General features: G+C 39.0%; 1 protein-coding gene and 1 long non-coding RNA gene across 4 annotated transcripts; one reads left to right on the top strand and one right to left on the bottom strand.

The window, feature by feature from the left end:
* Positions 1-3426: 3426 nt before the first annotated feature.
* Positions 3427-22183, top strand: si:ch73-390b10.2 (Golgi pH regulator). Of its 2 annotated transcripts, XM_063005805.1 has the most exons (14): positions 3427-3577; positions 11540-11599; positions 11768-11871; positions 11952-12058; positions 12928-13029; positions 13128-13248; positions 13860-13940; positions 14165-14274; positions 14735-14823; positions 19072-19164; positions 19241-19336; positions 20911-21000; positions 21526-21591; positions 21679-22183. In XM_063005805.1, exons 1-14 carry the CDS (start codon positions 3536-3538, stop codon positions 21883-21885), a joined length of 1368 nt encoding a protein of 455 aa, XP_062861875.1. In that variant the 5' UTR covers positions 3427-3535; the 3' UTR covers positions 21886-22183. The 2 variants fall into 2 exon arrangements, with proteins under 2 accessions (XP_062861875.1, XP_062861876.1); XM_063005806.1 differs by lacking the exons at positions 11540-11599; positions 11768-11871; positions 11952-12058.
* LOC134324601 (uncharacterized) lies at positions 4453-8445 on the bottom strand. Of its 2 annotated transcripts, XR_010014197.1 has the most exons (5): positions 8144-8444; positions 5828-5895; positions 5598-5651; positions 5213-5328; positions 4453-4995 (listed from the first exon to the last, which is right to left on the bottom strand). It is a non-coding gene; the product is annotated as an uncharacterized LOC134324601 (long non-coding RNA). The 2 variants fall into 2 exon arrangements; XR_010014196.1 differs by having other exon boundaries at positions 5598-5895; positions 8144-8445.
* Positions 22184-22565: the final 382 nt, after the last annotated feature.

Below are 22565 nucleotides of genomic sequence, written 5' to 3'. Positions count from 1 at the left end.
AGAGATTACAATATATCCAGAATAGTGCTGCACGGATCCTGCTGAGAGTACGGAAACACGAGCACATTACACCTATCCTTCATTCACTCCACTGGCTCCCTGTCTCTGCAAGGATAGAATATAAAATTTCTCTCCTTACATATCAGTGCATCTATGGGAATGCACCGCCCTACATGAAAGAACTTCTTACCCCTAAAATGTAATCGCGATCGCTCCGTTCTGCAAAATCAAATCTTCTCCACATTCCCAGAACTAAACTAAGTACCATGGGTGATCGGGCTTTCTGTTCTGCTGCTCCTCGTCTATGGAATGCCCTTCCCAACCATCTGAGGGCACCACAGACGATTGAGAGTTTTAAAAAGGGTCTAAAAACTTTTCTTTTTAACAGATGTTATGACTGTTAGATAACCGCTGATTTTATGATGTATGTCTCATAATGCTATGTTTATATTTGTTTTTATATTTCATTTTTTTTTCTGTAGCACTTTGAGATTTGTTTTCAAATGTAAAGTGCGTTACAAATAAAATGTATTATTATTATTATAGGTGAAGTACAAACACACATTACGTACTTTGCGCATCTTACGCAAATTCACGAAACGACCCTAGTACGTAAATCAGTTTCGTGAATCAGAGCATGCGTAGTGAGGCTCTCATTCCCTGTTTGTGTTTTGATTAATAAGAGCTCTTTTCTTTTAACTTTGTGCTTATAAATGTAAACAGATTAGCATCTAGTTTTTATTTTAAATTAACAAAGACACATACTGTATATTCGGTCAGTATTATAAATGTACATATTTATTCACCCAGCAAACACAACTACGAATTAGCTGTTTAATGGTGATAGATACTTTACTAATCCCGAAGAAAATTACGCCATGATAGTAACGTTGTGAGAAATCAAAGCACCCAGAAACAAGAAATCTGACAAAAATGTATTTATTACAATATTAATATGATGAAGAGTTATAAATACAGAGTGCTTATAGAAACAGAAATCACGGCAATTAGCTTAGCAGCTACACTAACGACTAAGCCAGGGGTGCACAACGGCCCGCGGGCCAGATCCGGCCCGGCAAAACTCTCGATCCGGCCCGCCAAATGAAGTGCTGATGCATTTTTAAATAAATGATGCTGTCACTTTAAATTCACCGAGTAATTCCATGAACTTGCGACTGAAAAGTAAATGATGTAAATACAAGTTACTTTAGCGGTACCATGTTTGTCCAAACCAAGTACGAGTAAAAAAAGAAAAGTGGATCTGAATGGACATACAAGTATTTTTTTATTAAACGGGCCATGGCGTTTTCTCATGTCTGGTGTGCTTGCGACCACATTAATCAGTTGGTGTCAGAAAGACGCTGCAGTATCTCCCAGTGACCAAGACCTTTCTTGTAAGTACCTGATTTTATGTAACTGTATTTAGGGCTCACGATTAATTCGGTTAATTCGAATGAACGTTTTCACACGATGTTAGAAATGTGACAATCGCGATTGTTTACATACTTTATATTTTAATTAAAATACTAACATGTCAAGAGGCAGAAACTGACCAGACGCCCGCGGAATATGAATCAGGGAAAGTTTAATATCAAAAGGGCGAAAACAGTGTACAAAATCCAAAAACAGAGGATAAACAGACAGGCAGGAAACGGAAGACAACAAGGATCATACACGGTAATGGTTAGATTCAGAAATAAGGACAGCAAACACGATCTGCAAAACTTCACAACGAGACTCAAACAGAAGAGTTTAAATAAGATGCGCATGGAACTGAACACCGCTGAACTGAATCAAAACTCCGGAGACGGTGAGTGCGATTAGGATTGGCTGACCCTGGACATGTGATAGTCACGTGACAGTCCGGGAAAGCATGGGAATTGTAGTCCATATTGTAAGACGCAGAACGTGCCCCGTCTATCCACCCCCCAGTCACAAGAGGACAAAATCAAAGATGAGCTGACTGCTTACTTGATGTCCCCTAGTGTAGATACTGATACAGACTCTAAATTATTGTTAATTATTGTTATAAAGTTTGAGTTCCTTGAAAGGATAATTAGGTGGTGCTGTTACTATATAAAAAAAACGCAATCGTAATCGAGAATCGATAATACATTTGAAAATAATCGAGATTTTTTTTTTTTTTTTGCAATATCACCCAGCCCTAACTGTATTACAAATTCAAGTGGACAGGTCTGTAAAAATGAAATTTGTGGCCCTCTGGTTTAGGTGTTTATGTGAAATCGGCCCTTGGTAAAAAGAAGTTGTGCACCCCTGGACTAAGCTAACAAGTCCCCGTGTTGTTGACCTTGGATATTAACTCACAGCTGTAATGTATTTCATATAGTTATACCACACACTGTGTACACGCCTTTACTGTATATCTTTCATAATAATAGTTATGATGTATTAGTTATTTGGGTTTTAGTCAGTATCTCAGCTGTAAACTAGTTGGCTAGGCTCGGTATTGACACATTCACACAGCTGTTCTAACCTTATTACGAAGAGTGGGGGATCGATCCAAATATCGATAGTATCAATACTTCCGTTTTACTTTTTTCTCCGCTACATTCGGTACGTTTTTCCCGTTTCATAAGAAAGTAGAAACCATGTTGTAGAGACACCGCTCGCTTACTCCTCCTGCTCCGCTGTGTTTTGTTGTGTTACCGTCACGTGACTAAAGGGCACTGAGAGACCGAACACGTGTAGCAGTGTGTGAGAGAGAGAGAGAGAATAGAGGCTGAGAGAGAGAGGAGCTGTGTGGGGATAATTTTAGAAAAGTGCAACGAAAGGGATGAATTATGGTTTGTTATTATATAATTGGTTCTGAACAAAAACCTTAGACTTAGTTCATTATAGTAATAAATGCCCTACTCATAAATCATGACATATTGCTCTCCCCTACACGAAAGTAAACAAACTGCTTTTACTTTACTTTAAGTAAAAAGCATCGGTACTGGTATCGCACACCACTAATGTATAGTAAATAGTATGTAAGAATAGTATGCCACCAGTATAGTATGGTAGTAAGCGAGGGCGGGTGTAGCTGTAAAATGATAAGACATTGTCCTCTAGTGGTGGATCTATTCTACACAAACTACCCACGCTGCGTCCCAAATTGTTCTCTTCTCCCTGTTCCCTATTCCCTACAAACAAAGTTTATTATATGTACTTTACATTCATTTGGTTAATAATTCGGACACATATTTACTGCAGCGTATTGTTTAATCCTACAGCTAATACCAACAACAAACTTTGCAATATGACTTAAAAATGAAAAAAAAAAAAAAAATCCCTAACTAGTGCACTAAGTAGTGTACATAAAGTGCGTTTGGACGTCAGAGTAACGACGCGGTTGACGACTTTACTATGCGACGGGAAAGGTGCACTGGAAGTGAACTGAATTGAAGATGTAGCACACAGTAAACATGATAGTAACCTGGCATGCACCTCTATCGTTTTAAATCTCACCAATAATAAAGCATTTGTCATAAAATATAAGTTATAGTTTTGAGCAGGTGATAGATGCGTCAGCATGTCTTTCTTCGTAGATTCAGTGATTATGTTCACCTCGCAGGTCAGTACATAACACAACGATCAGATCAGAATAACACATTAGCTGTATGCTACATTAATAACATTATTATATGTCATTTTAAATGGGTTATTGTCATGCTGTGCTTTATTCTATCTAAATCGGGTTCAACAGCTTTGTACCTATAAATACTACAAGCTGTAGCATAGTGGTTAAGGTACTGGATTAGTAAGCAGAAGGTCGCTAGTTCAAATCCCACCACTGCCAGGTTGCTGCTGTTGGACCCCTGAGCAAAGCCCTTAACCCTCAATTGCTCAGACTGTATACTGTTATTTTAATGTAAGTCGCTTTGGGACAAGGCGTCTGCTAAATGCCAAAAATGTAAATGTACTATTATGTATGAACTATCCCAGGAAAAAATGTACTGTGAAATTTCATAGTAAAACTGTGAAATATTTTACAGTTCTACTTTGAAATTTTGATGGTAATTTGGCCACTTCATGGTTCTACTGTGAAATTTTATAGTAATCTAGTTGACAGTTCCACTATGAACTTTCACAGTAAAACACTGAATTATTTCACAGTTTTACTATAAAAAAAAGTTCACAGTAAAACTGAATTATTTTACAGTTCTACTATGAATTAAAGGTAATTTGGCCACTTCATGGTTCTACTGTGAACTTTCATAGTAATCTAGTTGACAGTTCCACTATGAACTTTCACAGTAAAACACTGAATTATTTCACAGTTCTACTATAAACAATTTCAAAGTAAAACTGTAAACCTGATTAATTATTTTACTGTGATGTTTAACAGTTCCACTGTAAACTTGGTAAACAGTTTTACCCTGGACTTCACAGTTTACTTTGTAATTACTGTACTTTGACATTAATTATACAATACAATACAATACAATGTATAGATCTCACAACTCCATTTATTCAGCAACGGTATAATTTCAAACACAGGCACAAAAACAACTGGTAAGGATTCCTTCTAAATGGTAAACTGATAACACATGTTCCAACTTGGCATTCTATAACGTAATGTTAAATGCATTAAAATAATAGTAATATAAAAAATAATGGTAATAGATTGTATTTGTTATATAATAACAGAATTATATTACACTTAATAATTTATTTTACGATGGTAATTATACAATATAATTTTATTATACAGTAATATATACAATTATATAACTGAATAATGTATTGTGGTATAAATCTATATATAAACTCTATACATACATAATGAAAAATCTAATTCATAAGCATTCCTTATGCATTTAATTATGGCAGTATTGGGTGCTTGGATGTGTCCTATGTCTGAGTGTGTGTGGGGGTGTGAATTGTGACATGAATTACACCTCTTGTTTTCCTAGCTTGTCCACATTGTTGAATTTGCTGGTGAAGTTACACTTTCTGGACCTCCTTCATGGGGAAAATCTGTTCGGCCACCTTTAAAAATGCAAAAAAAATAAAATAAAATAAATAAATAAATAAAAATAATCAAACATTTGCCGCCATCACCTCTAAGCTACAGGGGCCCTAATATATTTCATCAGCAATGTCTTACATCTGATGTATCATAAGGCATATATTTGGTAAGCGTATCATTAATTACCATTAATTGTTATGGTGCAAAAAATATTTATTGCTGAAAAACATGACTTACCTTCATCTGCACTAAAGCACTGACGCAGACAGATCTTCTCTCTTTTTAATTTCATTATTTTAGTAGCTCAGACTGCCTTAAGATGGATCGGCATGGCCCGTCTGATTCACTAGTTACTAGAAAAAGAATCAAACAATTAATATCAGCAGCTATGCAATCAGTACACAGTTTAGCATTTACCCCGTAGTAACACACCCAACAGAAGCTGAAAACAGTCAGGGCTTTAAGCATATATAGATATGCAGGAGGACACAAAGGTAGATGAATGGATGGATGAAAAGACATTGTCAGCACCAAAACTGTAAAGAAGTGAGTTGTTTTACATATTTTAACACAAATTTATTTTAAACACAATCTGTTTTTAAAAAAATCAATTAGCACCTACTTTAAGTTTCCGAGATCCAGGCCTCCTTGTAATTTTCTCCTTTACAGCATAGTCCTAGAATGAAATGATTTAGAATATGTAGTTATCTGAGTTATCTGCAAAAACAGTAACATTCTGTGGATGTGGTTGTAAAGCAATGTACTAAAACGTGCTGCTACTATCATGAACAAGAATATGGGAAACCCATCCTTATGTGCTGATGTGCATGCAGATACTGTTATCTACAATACCCAGGTCTTCTCTGTCGGACACTGAGACTCTCTCAACCTCAGCAGCCCTCCTTGACGTGGTCATTTTCCTGGAATAAAAATACTGTTTTTAATTTCATATTTAAAATCTGTAGTTAACAGAATGCTACAATAGCTTAAACACAGTGGCACAAATGCAGGGTTTTCCCTGGGTTGTTGACAGGCTTACGTGGTGTGGTCACTGGGCTTGGGCTTAGGTGGTGCCCAAGTTTTATAGGGAGTAGGGAAAGAGTAGGGGAAACCTGAAATGTGTGTTAATAGACATTTCCTGAATAGGTTAACGTTCACATTTAATTAAGACGTGTATAAATAAGACATAAAAGGTTAATTGTCTTGTAGGAAATATTAAAAGCATTTACATTATCTGTACACTTAGAATTATAAAAAGTGATAGGTTTATTATAGTGCAGTTTAGCACTGTAACAACACTATAAACTAAGTACAGTGCCTTGCAAAAGTATTCAGCCCCCTTGAACTTTTCAACCTTTTGCCACATTTCAGGCTTCAAACATAACGATATGAAATTGTAATTTTTTGTGAAGAATCAACAACAAGTGGGACACAATCGTGAAGTGGAACGAAATGTATTGGATATTTTAAACTTTTTTTAGAAATAAAAAACTGAAAAGTGGGGCGTGCAATATTATTCGGCCCCCTTGCGTTAATACTTTGTAGCGCCACCTTTTGCTGCGATTACAGCTGCAAGTCGCTTGGGGTATGTCTCTATCAGTTTTGCACATCGAGAGACAGACATTTTTGCCCATTCTTCCTTGCAAAACAGCTCGAGCTCAGTGAGGTTGGATGGAGAGCGTTTGTGAACAGCAGTTTTCAGCTCTTTCCACAGATTCTCGATGGGATTCAGGTCTGGACTTTGACTTGGCCATTCGAACACCTGGATACGTTTATTTGTGAACCATTCCATTGTAGATTTTGCTTTATGTTTTGGATCATTGTCTTGTTGGAAGATAAATCTCCGTCCCAGTCTCAGGTCTTTTGCAGACTGCAACAGGTTTTCTTCCAGAATGGTCCTGTATTTGGCTCCATCCATCTTCCCATCAATTTTAACCATCTTCCCTGTCCCTGCTGAAGAAAAGCAGGCCCAAACCATGATGCTGCCACCACCATGTTTGACAGTGGGGATGGTGTGTTCAGGGTGATGAGCTGTGTTGCTTTTACGCCAAACATAACGTTTTGCATTGTGGCCAAAAAGTTCGATTTTGGTTTCATCTGACCAGAGCACCTTCTTCCACATGTTTGGTGTGTCTCCCAGGTGACTTTTTATGGATATCTTTGAGAAATGGCTTTCTTCTTGCCACTCTTCGATAAAGGCCAGATTTGTGCAGTGTACGACTGATTGTGTCCTATGGACAGAGTCTCCCACCTCAGCTGTAGATCTCTGCAGTTCATTCAGAGTGATCATGGGCCTCTTGGCTGCATCTCTGATCAGTCTTCTCCTTGTTTGAGCTGAAAGTTTAGAGGGACGGCCGGGTCTTGGTAGATTTGCAGTGGTCTGATACTCCTTCCATTTCAATATGATCGCTTGCACAGTGCTCCTTGAGATGTTTAAAGCTTGGGAAATCTTTTTGTATCCAAATCCGGCTTTAAACTTCTCCACAACAGTATCTCGGACCTGCCTGGTGTGTTCCTTGGTCTTCATGATGCTCTCTGCGCTTTAAACAGAACTCTGAGACTGTCACAGAGCAGGTGCATTTATACGGAGACTTGATTACACACAGGTGGATTCTATTTATCACCATCAGTCATTTAGGTCAACATTGGATCATTCAGAGATCCTCACTGAACTTCTGGAGTGAGTTTGCTGCACTGAAAGTAAAGGGGCTGAATAATATTGCACGCCCCACTTTTTAGTTTTTTATTTCTAAAAAAAGTTTAAAATATCCAATAAATTTCGTTCCACTTCACGATTGTGTCCCACTTGTTGTTGATTCTTCACAAAAAATTACAATTTCATATCGTTATGTTTGAAGCCTGAAATGTGGCAAAAGGTTGAAAAGTTCAAGGGGGCTGAATACTTTTGCAAGGCACTGTAATTGTACCAGTCTTAACGCGTTGCAAGTATTACTACGCATTTAAAAAGAGCACAATCAATTACCGTCAGATAACAGACTGTTTATGCTAATGGTTTAGCTAACGTCCCAAGTAACTAATTTGAAGACAGAATCCTGACACCTGTGTTATTTTCGGCTTTCTAAAATGGCCATTTATTTTTAATAAAATTTTAGCCATAGTAAATATATGATTGTGTATTATTATAAACTGTTTAAGTTAATGACTTACTATCGAACTTCAGGGTTTAGCATGTTAGCAGGGCGCCGCTTCACCAACGTCTTTTTATCCATTTCTCACTTTCCAGATAACAGTTTAGACGTTGATGAGATTTTCCGTCGTCAGATTCTTGTGTCCTTTAATAAGTTCTGACTCAATAACACATGTGGCAGGAACTTTATCTTTAAGCAGATACACAGCGCGGACTTTAACAGACTCGTTTTTGAGAATTAAATCACTGAAACTGACACTAAATTTGTATTTCGCGCGGTTTACCTGACGCCAAGCTCGAGACACTTGGCTGAAATAACGGTCTCAAATCAAGTGCGCATGTGCGCATGCCCAGATGTCCAGACTGACATGATGTCTGTATGAGGTTTGCGCAGAACAGGCAGAATAAAAGGCGCTATAAAGTCATCTGTCTGATGTAATATTGATGTAATGTAATATTTGTCCTGTCTGCATGAGGTTATTTGTATTTTTGTAATATTATAAATATGTAAATCTGCGCTGTATTCTTTTTTTATTGGAATATTGTTAATCATCAAATTTTTTAGATGTAAATAATGTCTTTTTGACATGTTTTTCATGTCATGTAATTAACTTACCCTCACACACATACACGTACACCCTTCATTCACATACCTCCTTTAAATAATACATAAATATTATATACATTATTATTGTCTTGATATTTGTATCTTGTCATTTACCTATATGATCATTGTTAAACTGTAAATTACTGTAAACATCAAACATTAGAAGAAGTGACTATGAACTATTCTTAGTTGAACTGTAAACTGTAAGTTAAATGAATTTTACAATTCAACAATATCATGTATACAGTTGAACTGTAAACTTCACAGTCAATATTATTAAACACCGGAAGAGGTGGCCATGAACTTCATGGTAACATGAGAGTTCACAGTTGTACTCATGGTGAAACTGTAAAAATGACAGTAGAACTATGAACTTTTATGGTTTAACTGTAAACTTAACAGTTTTACTGTAAAACAGTACATTTTTTCCTGGGATATAAGTATGTCAAAGCATACAACACCTGCTTTAGGTAAACATGTGTCAAATGTATTAAAACAGCATTCATTTCTGCATTACAAAGTACAACAATGTTGGGTGGCACAACTACACAACCAGACACCCTAGGAACACTTTGCATTGTTAAGTAGAACACCCAATTTGTCCATAGAACAGCAATATTTCAGTGGCATGGATTTTAACAGTGTGGGAAACACATCAGCTTTGAGATTTTGGTCTTTATTGACATTAGTGCATCACGTAACTACTGCAAAAATGTCAGCTTGACTTTCATGCTGTCCATCAGCCATTGTACCACATACTCAATGTGCTTTATTGAATTAAGTTCTAGTGTCTGGGGACACAACTAAAGTCCCTTGGACTCGCTGTCATGTTGTTAAGACGAGTTTTAAATCTGTCTGTCTGTCTGTCTGTCTGTCTGTCTGTCTGTCTGTCTGTCTGTCTGTCTGTCTGTCTCTCTCTCTGTCTGTCTCTCTCTCTCTCTCTCTCTCTCTCTCTCTCTCTCTCTCTCTCTCTCACTCACTCCTCGGCTGTTCCCGTTAATGCTCTTCCTGACACAACCCTCCCTATTTATCTGGGCTTGGGACTGGCACTACAATGCACTGGTTTATGCATCCTACCGGCTAGGTACCTATAGGACAATTCAGTGTCTCCGATTAGCCTGGCTGCATGTTTTTGGACTGTGGGAGGAAACTGGAGAACATGCAAACTCCGCACAGAAAGGACCTGGACCACCCCACCTGGAGATCGAACCCAGGACCTTCTTGCTGATAAAACGAGTTTTAAATTACTTGAGCTTTTTGACATGCTGAATTATTATGTTGGGACTAGCTGTTAGAAGATGGGTACACCTCAGGATTCCAAATGTTTATTTATTTATTAGGATTTTAACATCACTTTGATCACATTCATGACAGGACATGTAGTTAGTCGTTACACAAAATTCATCAGTTTAATGTCAAATACTAGGGGTGGGTTTATAAAATCGATTTTTCGATTTGAATCGATCTTTATTTGAACGATCCGATATCGATTCATATAAACGCGAGATCGATCTTTTAAATACGCCCCTTTTTACAGTGCACACGGAAATCTGTTACCCCCTTTAATTTCGCGTGACCAGCCAGTGTTTTTTCATGCAACGAGATCTGACCTGTACATCAGTTTAGCACGGCAGAAGCTCAAGTTCTGACCACTACACAACTTTTTGCACTGATTTTCGCTCGGCGACGGGTCGGTGCTGGATTCGGGAGGAACTCGGTGTTCGCTCTGCGATCAAAACTCGGCTCTCGATCAATGTGAGAAACAGCGAGGGGAAACACAGGGGAGAGGTTGTAAACAGGTGGTGGAGCGCAATATAGTTTCTATCAGAATACATCAGCACACGCGAGTTTTACAGTATTTCTGACCTGATCGTTCTCTACAAAACAAAATATTTATTAACCTCCAACTCACTACAGAACAAGCCATGCTGCTCGTGTTGCCAAATCCACCCAGATTCATTTATTTCATCAGCGCACAAACTTTGATTGCTCGCTACTTGTTGATGTGCATGTTTGGACGTGGTATCATTAAACCTTTCATCACTTCTCACGTGTGTTTTCGTGACAAAACCTAGTTTTGGAGACCAGAGAAGCTCGCCTGTGATTCCCCCTGGTGATAGATGGTGTAGTGTAAAACCCCCCATCGCCGATCAGTCGTGTAGTGTGAACATTACAGCGACCAGGTGTTAATCAGAGTGTCGTGTAGTGTAAACTTGGCATAAGCTGTACAACAGCCAGGTGTATGTTTACATTACATTTACAATGTTGTAGCGTGTCAGACATAAAATAATAATAAAAAATGAATGTTACTGTTTTCTGTTTTGGATTAATTATTTATGTAAACAAAATACACAAATATTTTTAATAATGAGTGTTCTTTGTACAATTATCACATTCGTTCTCTGAACATCTTTACATATTTAAACAAAACCTGTTAATGTAACTCAAATATGCCTAAATGTGTTGAATCGAAATTGAATCGAAAATCGAATCGAAAATCGAAGATCGAATCGATCCAGGAAATTAGTGGTGATATCCAGCCCTATCAAATACAGTGTTGGACAATTTTGTATCTCCAATTCACATCACTTGCATGCATGTCTTTGGATTGTGCAAGGAAACCCACGCAGACACAGGGAGAACATGCAAACTCCACACAGAAAGGGCCCAAACCGCCCCACCTGGGGATTGAACCCAGGACCTTCTTGCTGTGAGGCGACAGTGAGCCATTGTGTCGCCCCAGCTGTCAGTTACACATGATTTCTGTGCATATACTGTTCATCTTACTGTGTATTTTTTGTAATCACAGGTGCTGTTTTTTGGATTTGGCTGGCTCTTTTTCATGCGGCAGTTATTTAAAGATTATGAGGTATTTATTCTTAGAAATATTAATGTCATATAAACAAACATGCTTTTGAAAGACAGTATAAAATGTGTTAGAAAAATGCATTTCATGGCTTACTCTACCATAATAATAAACATGCAGAGCTAAAAAAAAAAGGAGCATAATGGTTACTGTGTTTAACTGTCTTCCCAGGTCCGCCAGTATGTGGTGCAGGTGGTTTTCTCGATCACATTTGCGTTCTCCTGCACTATGTTTGAACTCATCATATTTGAAATCCTCGGAGCATTAAGCAGCACGTAAGCATCTTATCTGTGGCTTAAAACCGAACATTACACAAGTTTTGTATTTGTGTTTAATGTGCTCATCTTGTTCACAGATCAAGGTATTTTCACTGGAAGCTGAATTTATATGTTATACTGCTGGTTCTAATCTTTGTAGTGCCTTTCTACATTGGCTACTTTGTGGTCAGCAACATACGTTTGTGTAAGAGGATTACTTTATATTTTATTGTTTTTGCCTGATCACCATGTCACTTTGCCAAAAAAAGTGTGTGAGCATCTTTTCTTTCTCTGTGTCCATCTGTTGATCCATTTGCCTTATCCAAAGTGACTTACAGTACAGTTACAGTATACAGTCTGAGCAATTGAGGGTTAACGGCCTTGCTCAAGGGCCCAACAGCAGCAACCTGGCAGTGGTGGGGCTTGAACAAGCGACCTTCTGATTACTAGTCCAGTACCTTAACCACTAGGTCACAGCTTTTAAGATAGGGGTCAATAATGGTTTTCCATCACATCACTAGTTATTAATAAATTAATAAATTAAATCAGCTCTCAGTAGTCCATCCCTTGATGGTGCATCATGGGCGAATTTCTGGAAGCTGATCACTGTTTATTGGCTCAATCAAATATGATTATTAAGATTATTATAATAATATTACTATTATTATTAACATTTAGGGCGGCTCTGTGGGTAGCACTGTCGCCTCAAAGCAAGATTCTGGGTTTGATTCCAAGGTGGAGTGGTCCAGGTCTTTTCTGTGTGGAGTTTGCATGTTCTCCTCATGTCTGTGTGGGTTTCCTCTGGGAGCTCCTCTTTCCTCTCACAGTCCAAAGACATGCAAGTGAGGCGAATTGGAGATACAAAATTGTCCATGATGGTGTTTGACATTAAAAACTTGAACTGATGATACTTGTGTAACTAGTAATGTTAACAAAGTGAGTAAAACATGTTGAAATCTTAATAAATAAATAATTATCTACATTTAGGCAATGATACATGTCAAATTGCTGCACTGGCAGGTCCTGGTACTGTTACCTGTTAATTAACATTAATATGTGCTTTATTTTTTACAGTGCAGAGACAGAGGCTGTTGTTCTCATGTGTGGTTTGGTTTACATTCATGTATTTTTTTTGGAAGCTTGGAGACCCATTTCCTATATTAAGTCCAAAACATGGTAAGAGCTAAAAAAAATGTCCAAAAGTTTAATAAACACACTCATGTCAGAGCAATTATATGTGCTTTAAAACTGCAATGTTCTCCTTTTTGTTTTAGGCATTCTGTCCATAGAGCAGCTGATCAGCCGAGTGGGAGTCATCGGGGTGACATTAATGGCTCTGCTGTCTGGATTCGGTGCTGTGAACTGCCCCTACACATACATGTCTTATTTTCTAAGGTAATTGTGTAGAACTAATGTTCCTTAGGGCAGCGGTTCTTAACTGTTTTTGTCTTAAACACCCCCTTTGTTAAAAAATAAAATTCTGGGACCCCCCCCACAGGTTATTATATTAATTTTTTAAAAGGTATTACCTTCTTGCTAATGGGAAATGTGGTGGATCTATGATGAAGGTATATATCATGGTATTTTCTGATTTTGGTTGATGTAGTGGGTGTACTTGTGGTGAACTGGTGGTGGGAGCTTCCTCACCAGGGTCTGCTTCAGCAGAATTCCCATTAACAACTGAATCAGAAACATTTGTCTTGTTCATACATTGACCTTTGAGAGTAGACAAATATTTGATTCACCCAGCTCAAAGACAAAACTTAGGCTATAGGTGGTATAAGACAGATTTCTGACATCACAAGAGATCTCTTATTTATTTTCTGCTCAATCACTTGTGATTGTTTTTTACTTTTCTCATTTAGATGCAACATTGAGGCCCCCTAGTGGGCTATGCCCCCCCCTTCCATTGAGAACCACTGCATTAAGGGATGCTGACGTACAAAGTATAGATTATAGAACAAGGTTGATGGGTTCTGTTATAATATTATGTCTTATTTGTACAGAAATGTAACCGACAGTGACATCCTGGCTTTAGAGAGACGGCTGCTTCAGACTATGGACATGATTGTCAGTAAAAAGAAAAGGTAGGGCAAAAAACAGGGTTATGGTCCTAGCATGAAAGGTTATGGTCCCGGGTATGCACGTACAGTAAGAAGTGATACTGTGTTTTTATTAATGTCAAGTCAATCTTACACTCATTCAAATAATTCAAATAAACGCTAAATTGTAAATAAACAGTGCCCCTTTAGAATAATAATAGTATGCTAAGATAGGCATTGGTCAGCAAAGCGTTTTCTTTTTTTTGTAGGATTGCTATGACAAGGAGGCAGATGTACCAGCGAGGAGAGGACCAAAACAAACAGACTGGGTTCTGGGGGATGATCAGGAGTGTAACTTCTGCCCCGGCAGGCAGTGAGAGTATCCTTTCAGTGTGATTTTAAATAACCAGAAAGATAAACACAGAGAAAAAAGATCAGAAACAGGTAACACTACAGGAACCTCAAGAGGCTTATGAGGGCCAGGAGCAGCCTTTGTCTCTATACCTGCTTTAGTAACTTCTGGAATGCTTTAATTGAGCACTGTGTTCCAGAACTTGTTATAATGGGTTGAATGAGAAGGCCACTGTAAGTGGAGCTGGTCGCTCCTTGCTACTGAAGTGCGAGGTGAAGCCCTGCATCTGCAAGAATTGAAAATGAACCCAAATGCAAGATGTGTAACCAATGTAGAACAATAATCTTTAATTTCCTTCGGGATCAATAAAGCATCCATCCATCCAACCATTTAACCATCCCTTCAACCATCCATCCATCCAGCCATTCATCCAACAGACACACAACAGACAAATGAGTTCAGAGTATCCTTAATAATGAAATTACAGATCTGTCTCTAATCCAGCAGGAAGTGGATGCTTTAGAGGAGCTTAGTCGGCAGCTCTTCCTAGAAACAGTGGACCTGCAGGCTACCAAAGTACAGTAAAATTACCTCTTTAATCTGTAATCTGTACGCAATAATCTGTCTGAAGTGTTATAAGCAATAAACATGTTTTTATCCACATCTTTATGTTTGTTCATATATACTGTATATATATACAGTGTATCACAAAAGTGAGTACACCCCTCACATTTCTGCAGATATTTAAGTATATCTTTTCATGGGACAACACTGACAAAATGACACTTTGACACAATGAAAAGTAGTCTGTGTGCAGCTTATATAACAGTGTAAATTTATTCTTCCCTCAAAATAACTCAATATACAGCCATTAATGTCTAAACCACCGGCAACAAAAGTGAGTACACCCCTAAGAGACTACACCCCTAAATGTCCAAATTGAGCACTGCTTGTCATTTTCCCTCCAAAATGTCATGTGATTTGTTAGTGTTACTAGGTCTCAGGTGTGCATAGGGAGCAGGTGTGTTCAATTTAGTAGTACAGCTCTCACACTCTCTCATACTGGTCACTGAAAGTTCCAACATGGCACCTCATGGCAAAGAACTCTCTGAGGATCTTAAAAGACGAATTGTTGCGCTACATGAAGATGGCCAAGGCTACAAGAAGATTGCCAACACCCTGAAACTGAGCTGCAGCACAGTGGCCAAGATCATCCAGCGTTTTAAAAGAGCAGGGTCCACTCAGAACAGACCTCGCGTTGGTCGTCCAAAGAAGCTGAGTGCACGTGCTCAGCGTCACATCCAACTGCTGTCTTTGAAAGATAGGCGCAGGAGTGCTGTCAGCATTGCTGCAGAGATTGAAAAGGTGGGGGGTCAGTCTGTCAGTGCTCAGACCATACGCCGCACACTACATCAAATTGGTCTGCATGGCTGTCACCCCAGAAGGAAGCCTCTTCTGAAGTCTCTACACAAGAAAGCCCGCAAACAGTTTGCTGAAGACATGTCAACAAAGGACATGGATTACTGGAACCATGTCCTATGGTCTGATGAGACCAAGATTAATTTGTTTGGTTCAGATGGTCTCAAGCATGTGTGGCGGCAATCAGGTGAGGAGTACAAAGATAAGTGTGTCATGCCTACAGTCAAGCATGGTGGTGGGAATGCCATGGTCTGGGGCTGCATGAGTGCAGCAGGTGTTGGGGAGTTACATTTCATTGAGGGACACATGAACTCCAATATGTACTGTGAAATACTGAAGCAGAGCATGATCCCCTCCCTCCGGAAACTGGGTCGCAGGACAGTGTTCCAGCATGATAATGACCCCAAACACACCTCTAAGACGACCACTGCTTTATTGAAGAGGCTGAGGGTAAAGGTGATGGACTGGCCAAGCATGTCTCCAGACCTAAACCCAATAGAACATCTTTGGGGCATCCTCAAGCGGAAGGTGGAGGAGCGCAAAGTCTCGAATATCCGCCAGCTCCGTGATGTCGTCATGGAGGAGTGGAAAAGCATTCCAGTGGCAACCTGTGAAGCTCTGGTAAACTCCATGCCCAGGAGAGTTAAGGCAGTTCTGGGAAATAATGGTGGCCACACAAAATATTGACACTTCAGGAACTTTCACTAAGGGGTGTACTCACTTTTGTTGCCGGTGGTTTAGACATTAATGGCTGTATATTGAGTTATTTTGAGGGAAGAATAAATTTACACTGTTATATAAGCTGCACACAGACTACTTTTCATTGTGTCAAAGTGTCATTTTGTCAGTGTTGTCCCATGAAAAGATATACTTAAATATCTGCAGAAATGTGAGGGGTGTACTCACTTTTGTGATACACTGTATATATATATATATATATATATATATATATATACACTGATCAGCCATAACATTAAAACCACCTCCTCCACTTACCATATAGAAGCACTTTGTAGTTCCACAATTACTGACTGTAGTCCATCTGTTTCTCTACATACTTTTTTAGCCTGCTTTCACCCTGTTCCTCAATGGTTCCTCAATTATTTAGGTGGTGGATCATTCTTAGCACTGTAGTGACACTGACGTGGTGGTGTGTTAGTGTGTGTTGTGCTGGTATGAGTGGATCACACACAGCAATGCTGATGGAGTTTTTAAACACCTCACTGTCACTGCTGGACTGAGAATAGTCCACCAACCAAATATCCAGCCAACAGCGCCCCGTGGGCAGCATCCTGTGACCACTGATGAAGGTCTAGAAGATGACCAACTCAAACGGCATCAATAGATGAGCGATCGTCTCTGACTTTACATCTACAAGGTGGACCAACTAGGTAGGAGTGTCTAATAGAGTGGACAGTGAGTGGACACGGTATTAAAAAAACTCCAGCAGCGCTGCTGTGTCTGATCCACTCATACCAGCACAACACACACTAACACACCACCACCATGTCAGTGTCACTGCAGTGCTGAGAATGATCCACCACCTAAATAGTACCTGCTCTGTAGTGGTGCTGTGGGAGTCCTGACCATTGAAGAACAGGGTGAAAGCAGGCTAAAAAGGTATGTAGAGAAATAGATGGATTACAGTCAGTAATTGTAGAACTACAAAGTACTTCTATATGGTAAGTGGAGCTGATAAAATGGACAGTGTGTAGAAACAAGGAGGTGGTTATATATATATATATATATATATATACAGGGGTTGGACAAAATAACTGAAACACCTGGTTTTAGACCACAATAATTTATTAGTATGGTGTAGGGCCTCCTTTTGCGGCCAATACAGCGTCAATTCGTCTTGGAAATGACATATACAAGTCCTGCACAGTGGTCAGAGGGATTTTAAGCCATTCTTCTTGCAGGATAGTGGCCAGGTCACTACGTGATGCTGGTGGAGGAAAACGTTTCCTGACTCGCTTCTCCAAAACGCCCCAAAGTGGCTCAATAATATTTAGATCTGGTGACTGTGCAGGCCATGGGAGATGTTCAACTTCACTTTCATGTTCATCAAACCAATCTTTCACCAGTCTTGCTGTGTGTATTGGTGCATTGTCATCCTGATACACGGCACCGCCATTGGATGCACATGGTCCTCCAGAATGGTTCGGTAGTCCTTGGCAGTGACGCGCCCATCTAGCACAAGTATTGGGCCAAGGGAATGCCATGATATGGCAGCCCAAACCATCACTGATCCACCCCCATGCTTCACTCTGGGCATGCAACAGTCTGGGTGGTACGCTTCTTTGGGGCTTTTCCACACCGTAACTCTCCCGGATGTGGGGAAAACAGTAAAGGTGGACTCATCAGAGAACAATACATGTTTCACATTGTCCACAGCCCAAGATTTGCGCTCCTTGCACCATTGAAACCGACGTTTGGCATTGGCACGAGTGACCAAAGGTTTGGCTATAGCAGCCCGGCCGTGTATATTGACCCTGTGGAGCTCCCGACAGACAGTTCTGGTGGAAACAGGAGAGTTGAGGTGCACATTTAATTCTGCCGTGATTTGGGCAGCCGTGGTTTTATGTTTTTTGGATACAATCCGGGTTAGCACCCGAACATCCCTTTCAGACAGCTTCCTCTTGCGTCCACAGTTAATCCTGTTGGATATGGTTTGTCCTTCCTGGTGGTATGCTGACATTACCCTGGATACCGTGGCTCTTGATACATCACAAAGACTTGCTGTCTTGGTCACAGATGCGCCAGCAAGACGTGCACCAACAATTTGTCCTCTTTTGAACTCTGGTATGTCACCCATAATGTTGTGTGCATTGCAATATTTTGAGCAAAACTGTGCTCTTACCCTGCTAATTGAACCTTCACACTCTGCTCTTACTGGTGCAATGTGCAATTAATGAAGATTGGCCACCAGACTGGTCCAATTTAGCCATGAAACCTCCCACACTAAAATGACAGGTGTTTCAGTTATTTTGTCCAACCCCTGTATATACACACTTTAAATTCACAATTTTGCACAGAAATGCTGGTATTTGTAATCATGAATAAATATATGTTTTAAATTATGGGGGTGACATTGGTGTCAAATTGATGGGATCATTTATTATGCCATTGCCATTCCTTTTGAAAAGCACTTGATTGGGAATGGTTTTGTTTTTTAATTAAATTTTAATGTCCTGTTTTTTGTTTTTTACTATTTTATTTAAATAGATGACAAAAATGATTTGCAAATAAATGTCTGTTTTAATTCACATTTTTAAAATGTTTTTAATTAGATTTTTATAGATATTAATTGATGTTAAAGGTAATCATTCACTTAAAGTATGCAGTAGAGAGAGAGAGATTCCTGCAAAAACTGACCATAAAATCTATTTTCTTTGTCCTTAGGAAAGGATAGAATACTCAAAGACCTTTCAAGGAAAATACTTTAACTTTCTGGGTTATTTCTTTTCCATCTACTGTGTGTGGAAGATATTTATGGTAATTATTTGTTTTAATAAGTGGTGCGTTCATACTATAATCAATACATGCACAAGCTAACACAATTCATCTTTAGGCCACAATCAACATAGTGTTCGACCGTGTTGGGAAGACTGATCCAGTGACGAGAGGCATTGAGATAACAGTCAACTATCTAGGAATTCAGTTTGATGTGAGTTGGTGCACGCACACACTTTCACATTAGGTGCAGCTTATGGTGTTTAATGTCACATGTCTGAGAATGAGAACAAAGGTAAGTTTTGTCATGGCAAGCTGTCTGTGCTCTGGTTACTCATTATTCAATATTCAATCTGCTGAAGTTTCTGTTATCATTGTGCACTTCACCAGGTTTTAATGATGAGTCAATGATTCAAAGTCAAAACATGGGAAATATTCTTACCTTGCTGCTTTAATGTGGTTACTACTACAGTAAAGTGGAACACTGGGCACGAAGCAGGAGTACAAACTGGATCTGGCACTAATCTCTAGTTATTTACATATTCATTTACTCAGACATTCAGAATTAAGGGTTTCTTAGAATACCCTGTATCACTTCTGCATATTTTTGGGAGGTCCTGCAAATATAAAGCTGAGCACCCAAGCTTTTTTTTTTTTCTTTGTAACTCTTGTTTTATCAGCATTTTACTACAGACGCTTTAGATCATCAAGATAACACAGCAAACTATATTATTTTCATTATTATTTAAATTACCGTAGTAGGCAAATGTGATGAAAAAATTAAAAGGAAAGGGTCAACACTCCTATCAACTCTCATGCACTGCTCCTGAATTTACAGCCCAAATTTTCTTATATACCAGTAAATATTAGTTACAGTAATATTTGTTTTTATTTCAATATTCAAATAAACATGAACATTATTATGTTGCATAGCAAAATGCCACTTGTGGTGGAACTACAGTTCTAGCTGACCATGTTAAACAATGCTTGTGGTTTCAAAACGTTTCCGCACTCTATAAACTCTATTTATTAAGAATTTGAAAAACAAATTACATCACTTTTCTACATAGTCACATTCCGATGCATTTTTCCCAGTCTTGTACCAACTTTTTAATGCCATCAGCAAAAATGTTTTTGGTTGAGCGTGTAGCCACTGATGCACCACTGCTTTCACATCACCACATGAAAATCTAATTCCCCTTTTTTGAGCTTTTTTGAGTGTCAAAAAAGAAGGAGATCAGATGGCACTAAGTTTGGACTATAAGCTCTCTCTCAGTCTCTCAGACATGACCAATTACTACTCCTCTTACCCTCACCATGTCCAACAAAAATATAAAAGTGCGGAAACTTTTTGAAGATCCCTTGTACAGTTGCATTGAGCTGTAATATTTACTACACTGCAAATGACATATAGACTTACAAAAGTATGTCATCTTAATATAACCCACAAGAGTTTATTCTTAGGAGTTTATGGGTACCTAATAACTTTTTGAAGGGGCAGTGGTAGCCTAGTGGGTAGAGCTTTGGGCTATCAACCCGGAAGATTGGCAGTTCAAATCCAGGCTCTGCTATGCAGCCACTGTTGGGTCCTTGAGCAAGGCCCTTAACCCTGTCTGCTCCAGGGGCGCCGTACGATGGCTGACCCTGCGCTCTGACCCAAGCTTCCAAACAATCTGGGATATGCGAAGAAAGAATTTGTACTGTACACCTGTATATGTATATATGACAAATAAAGTATATCTTCTTCTTCTAATGGGTGTTTATACTTCTTCTCCTCAATCTCTACAGGTGAAGTTCTGGTCTCAGCACATTTCTTTTATTCTGGTGGGAATCATCATTGTGACCTCCATCCGAGGCCTTTTAATCACCCTTACTAAGGTAAATATTAGAGTAACTGTGCTAGTCTTAGTCTGGGTTTTGTGCCCTTAATTAAGTTATTAGAATTAAGGCAGTTACAATATAAACACAGTGATCACATAAGTATAGAATTATGAACTATATGGCCAAAAGAATGTGGACAACTACAGTTTGTTGAATAACAAACTCAAGAACTATGGACATTAACATGGAGTCCCGCCTTCTAGAAAGTCTTTCTTGGCCCCATTTAGTCAAAAGAGCATTTTCAATCTCACGCTCTAATGTTGGATGAGAAGGCCTGCATTACAATTGAAATTCCAGTTTATCTTAAAGGTGTTGAATGGGATTGAGGTCAGGGCTCTGTGCAGGACACTGAAGTCTTTATGGACATTGTTTTGTACAGATGCACAATCATGCTGGAATAAAACTGTTACCGCAGTTAGAAGCAATTCAGTTATATAATATAAATGATATTGGCAGAAACAAGTGAACTTTAGGAAAATTAGGACTATGCCTGCCTTTCTAATCTCTGTCATTTGTCTCCAGTTCTTCTATGCTATCTCTAGCAGCAAGTCCTCCAACGTTATAGTGCTGGTCCTGGCCCAGATCATGGTAAACTATTGTTAAAAATAAACAAACGCATTATGTTCTATGATTGTAAAGACCAGTGTGTTACTCTCAGTGTTTCTGTCTCAATAGGGGATGTATTTTGTGTCGTCTGTGTTGCTCATGCGCATGAGCATGCCCCTGGAATATCGGACCATTGTCACAGAGGTGCTGGGAGAGCTGCAGTTTAACTTCTACCACCGCTGGTTTGACGTAATCTTCCTTGTTAGCGCTCTCTCCAGCATTCTCTTTCTCTACCTGGCGCACAAGCAGGCGCCAGAGAAGCACATGAGCCTCTGAGCTGCTGACTGACTTCATTCCAAACGAATATGAACTTTTTATTTGAAAGAAACAATGCTATTCAGAAGGGCTTCTTAACCTGCTGGGACTAAACCTACTGAATCAGGAAGAGTCTGGGAATGGTAATATTTTGTATTTAAGTGAGTGGTATTTCAGTTACAGTTGGTTTTCCTGTCTAGATTAAATCATATTTGGTTAAATTGGTCGCAGCTTCAATGGTGAAATGATCCCTGGGTAAATTGGACCAGACATAAAGTGATCTCAGACAGTTATTAAAAAAGTATTCAGACCCCTTAAAGTTTTGCTCTTTTTTGTGTTGTGAATGAAATTTTAAATGAATAGAATTGTCATTTTACTTATCAATCCCACCACAGCCCTGTAAGTTCAATAAAGAGGTAGTAAAACAGACAGTGAATGAATACTCACCTATCCACACTTACTCACTCATAGGCAAAATCAATTTGTAGTTCTACAATTACTGACTGTAGTCCATCTGTTTTTCTGCATGCTGTTCTCCAATGGTCAGGACTCTCCCAGGATCACTACAGAGCAGGTATTATTTGGGTGGTGGATCATTCTCAGCACTGAAGTGACACTGACATGGTGGTGGTGTGTTAGTGTGTGTTGTGCTGGTATGAGTGGATCAGACACAGCAGCGCTGATGAAGTTTTTAAACACCT

This window comes from Trichomycterus rosablanca, chromosome 12 (assembly GCF_030014385.1).
Source record: "Trichomycterus rosablanca isolate fTriRos1 chromosome 12, fTriRos1.hap1, whole genome shotgun sequence".
Taxonomy (NCBI): domain Eukaryota; kingdom Metazoa; phylum Chordata; class Actinopteri; order Siluriformes; family Trichomycteridae; genus Trichomycterus; species Trichomycterus rosablanca.
This window is presented reverse-complemented; position numbering and strand designations above follow the sequence as displayed.

Coding starts and splice junctions, on each gene's coding strand:
- si:ch73-390b10.2 (XM_063005805.1), top strand. CDS start 3,536: ATGTCTTTCTTCGTAGATTCAGTGATTATGTTCACCTCGCAG. Junction 11,872..11,951: donor CTCGGAGCATTAAGCAGCAC/GTAAGCATCTTA, acceptor TCTTGTTCACAG/ATCAAGGTATTTTCACTGGA. Junction 19,165..19,240: donor GTGTGTGGAAGATATTTATG/GTAATTATTTGT, acceptor ATTCATCTTTAG/GCCACAATCAACATAGTGTT.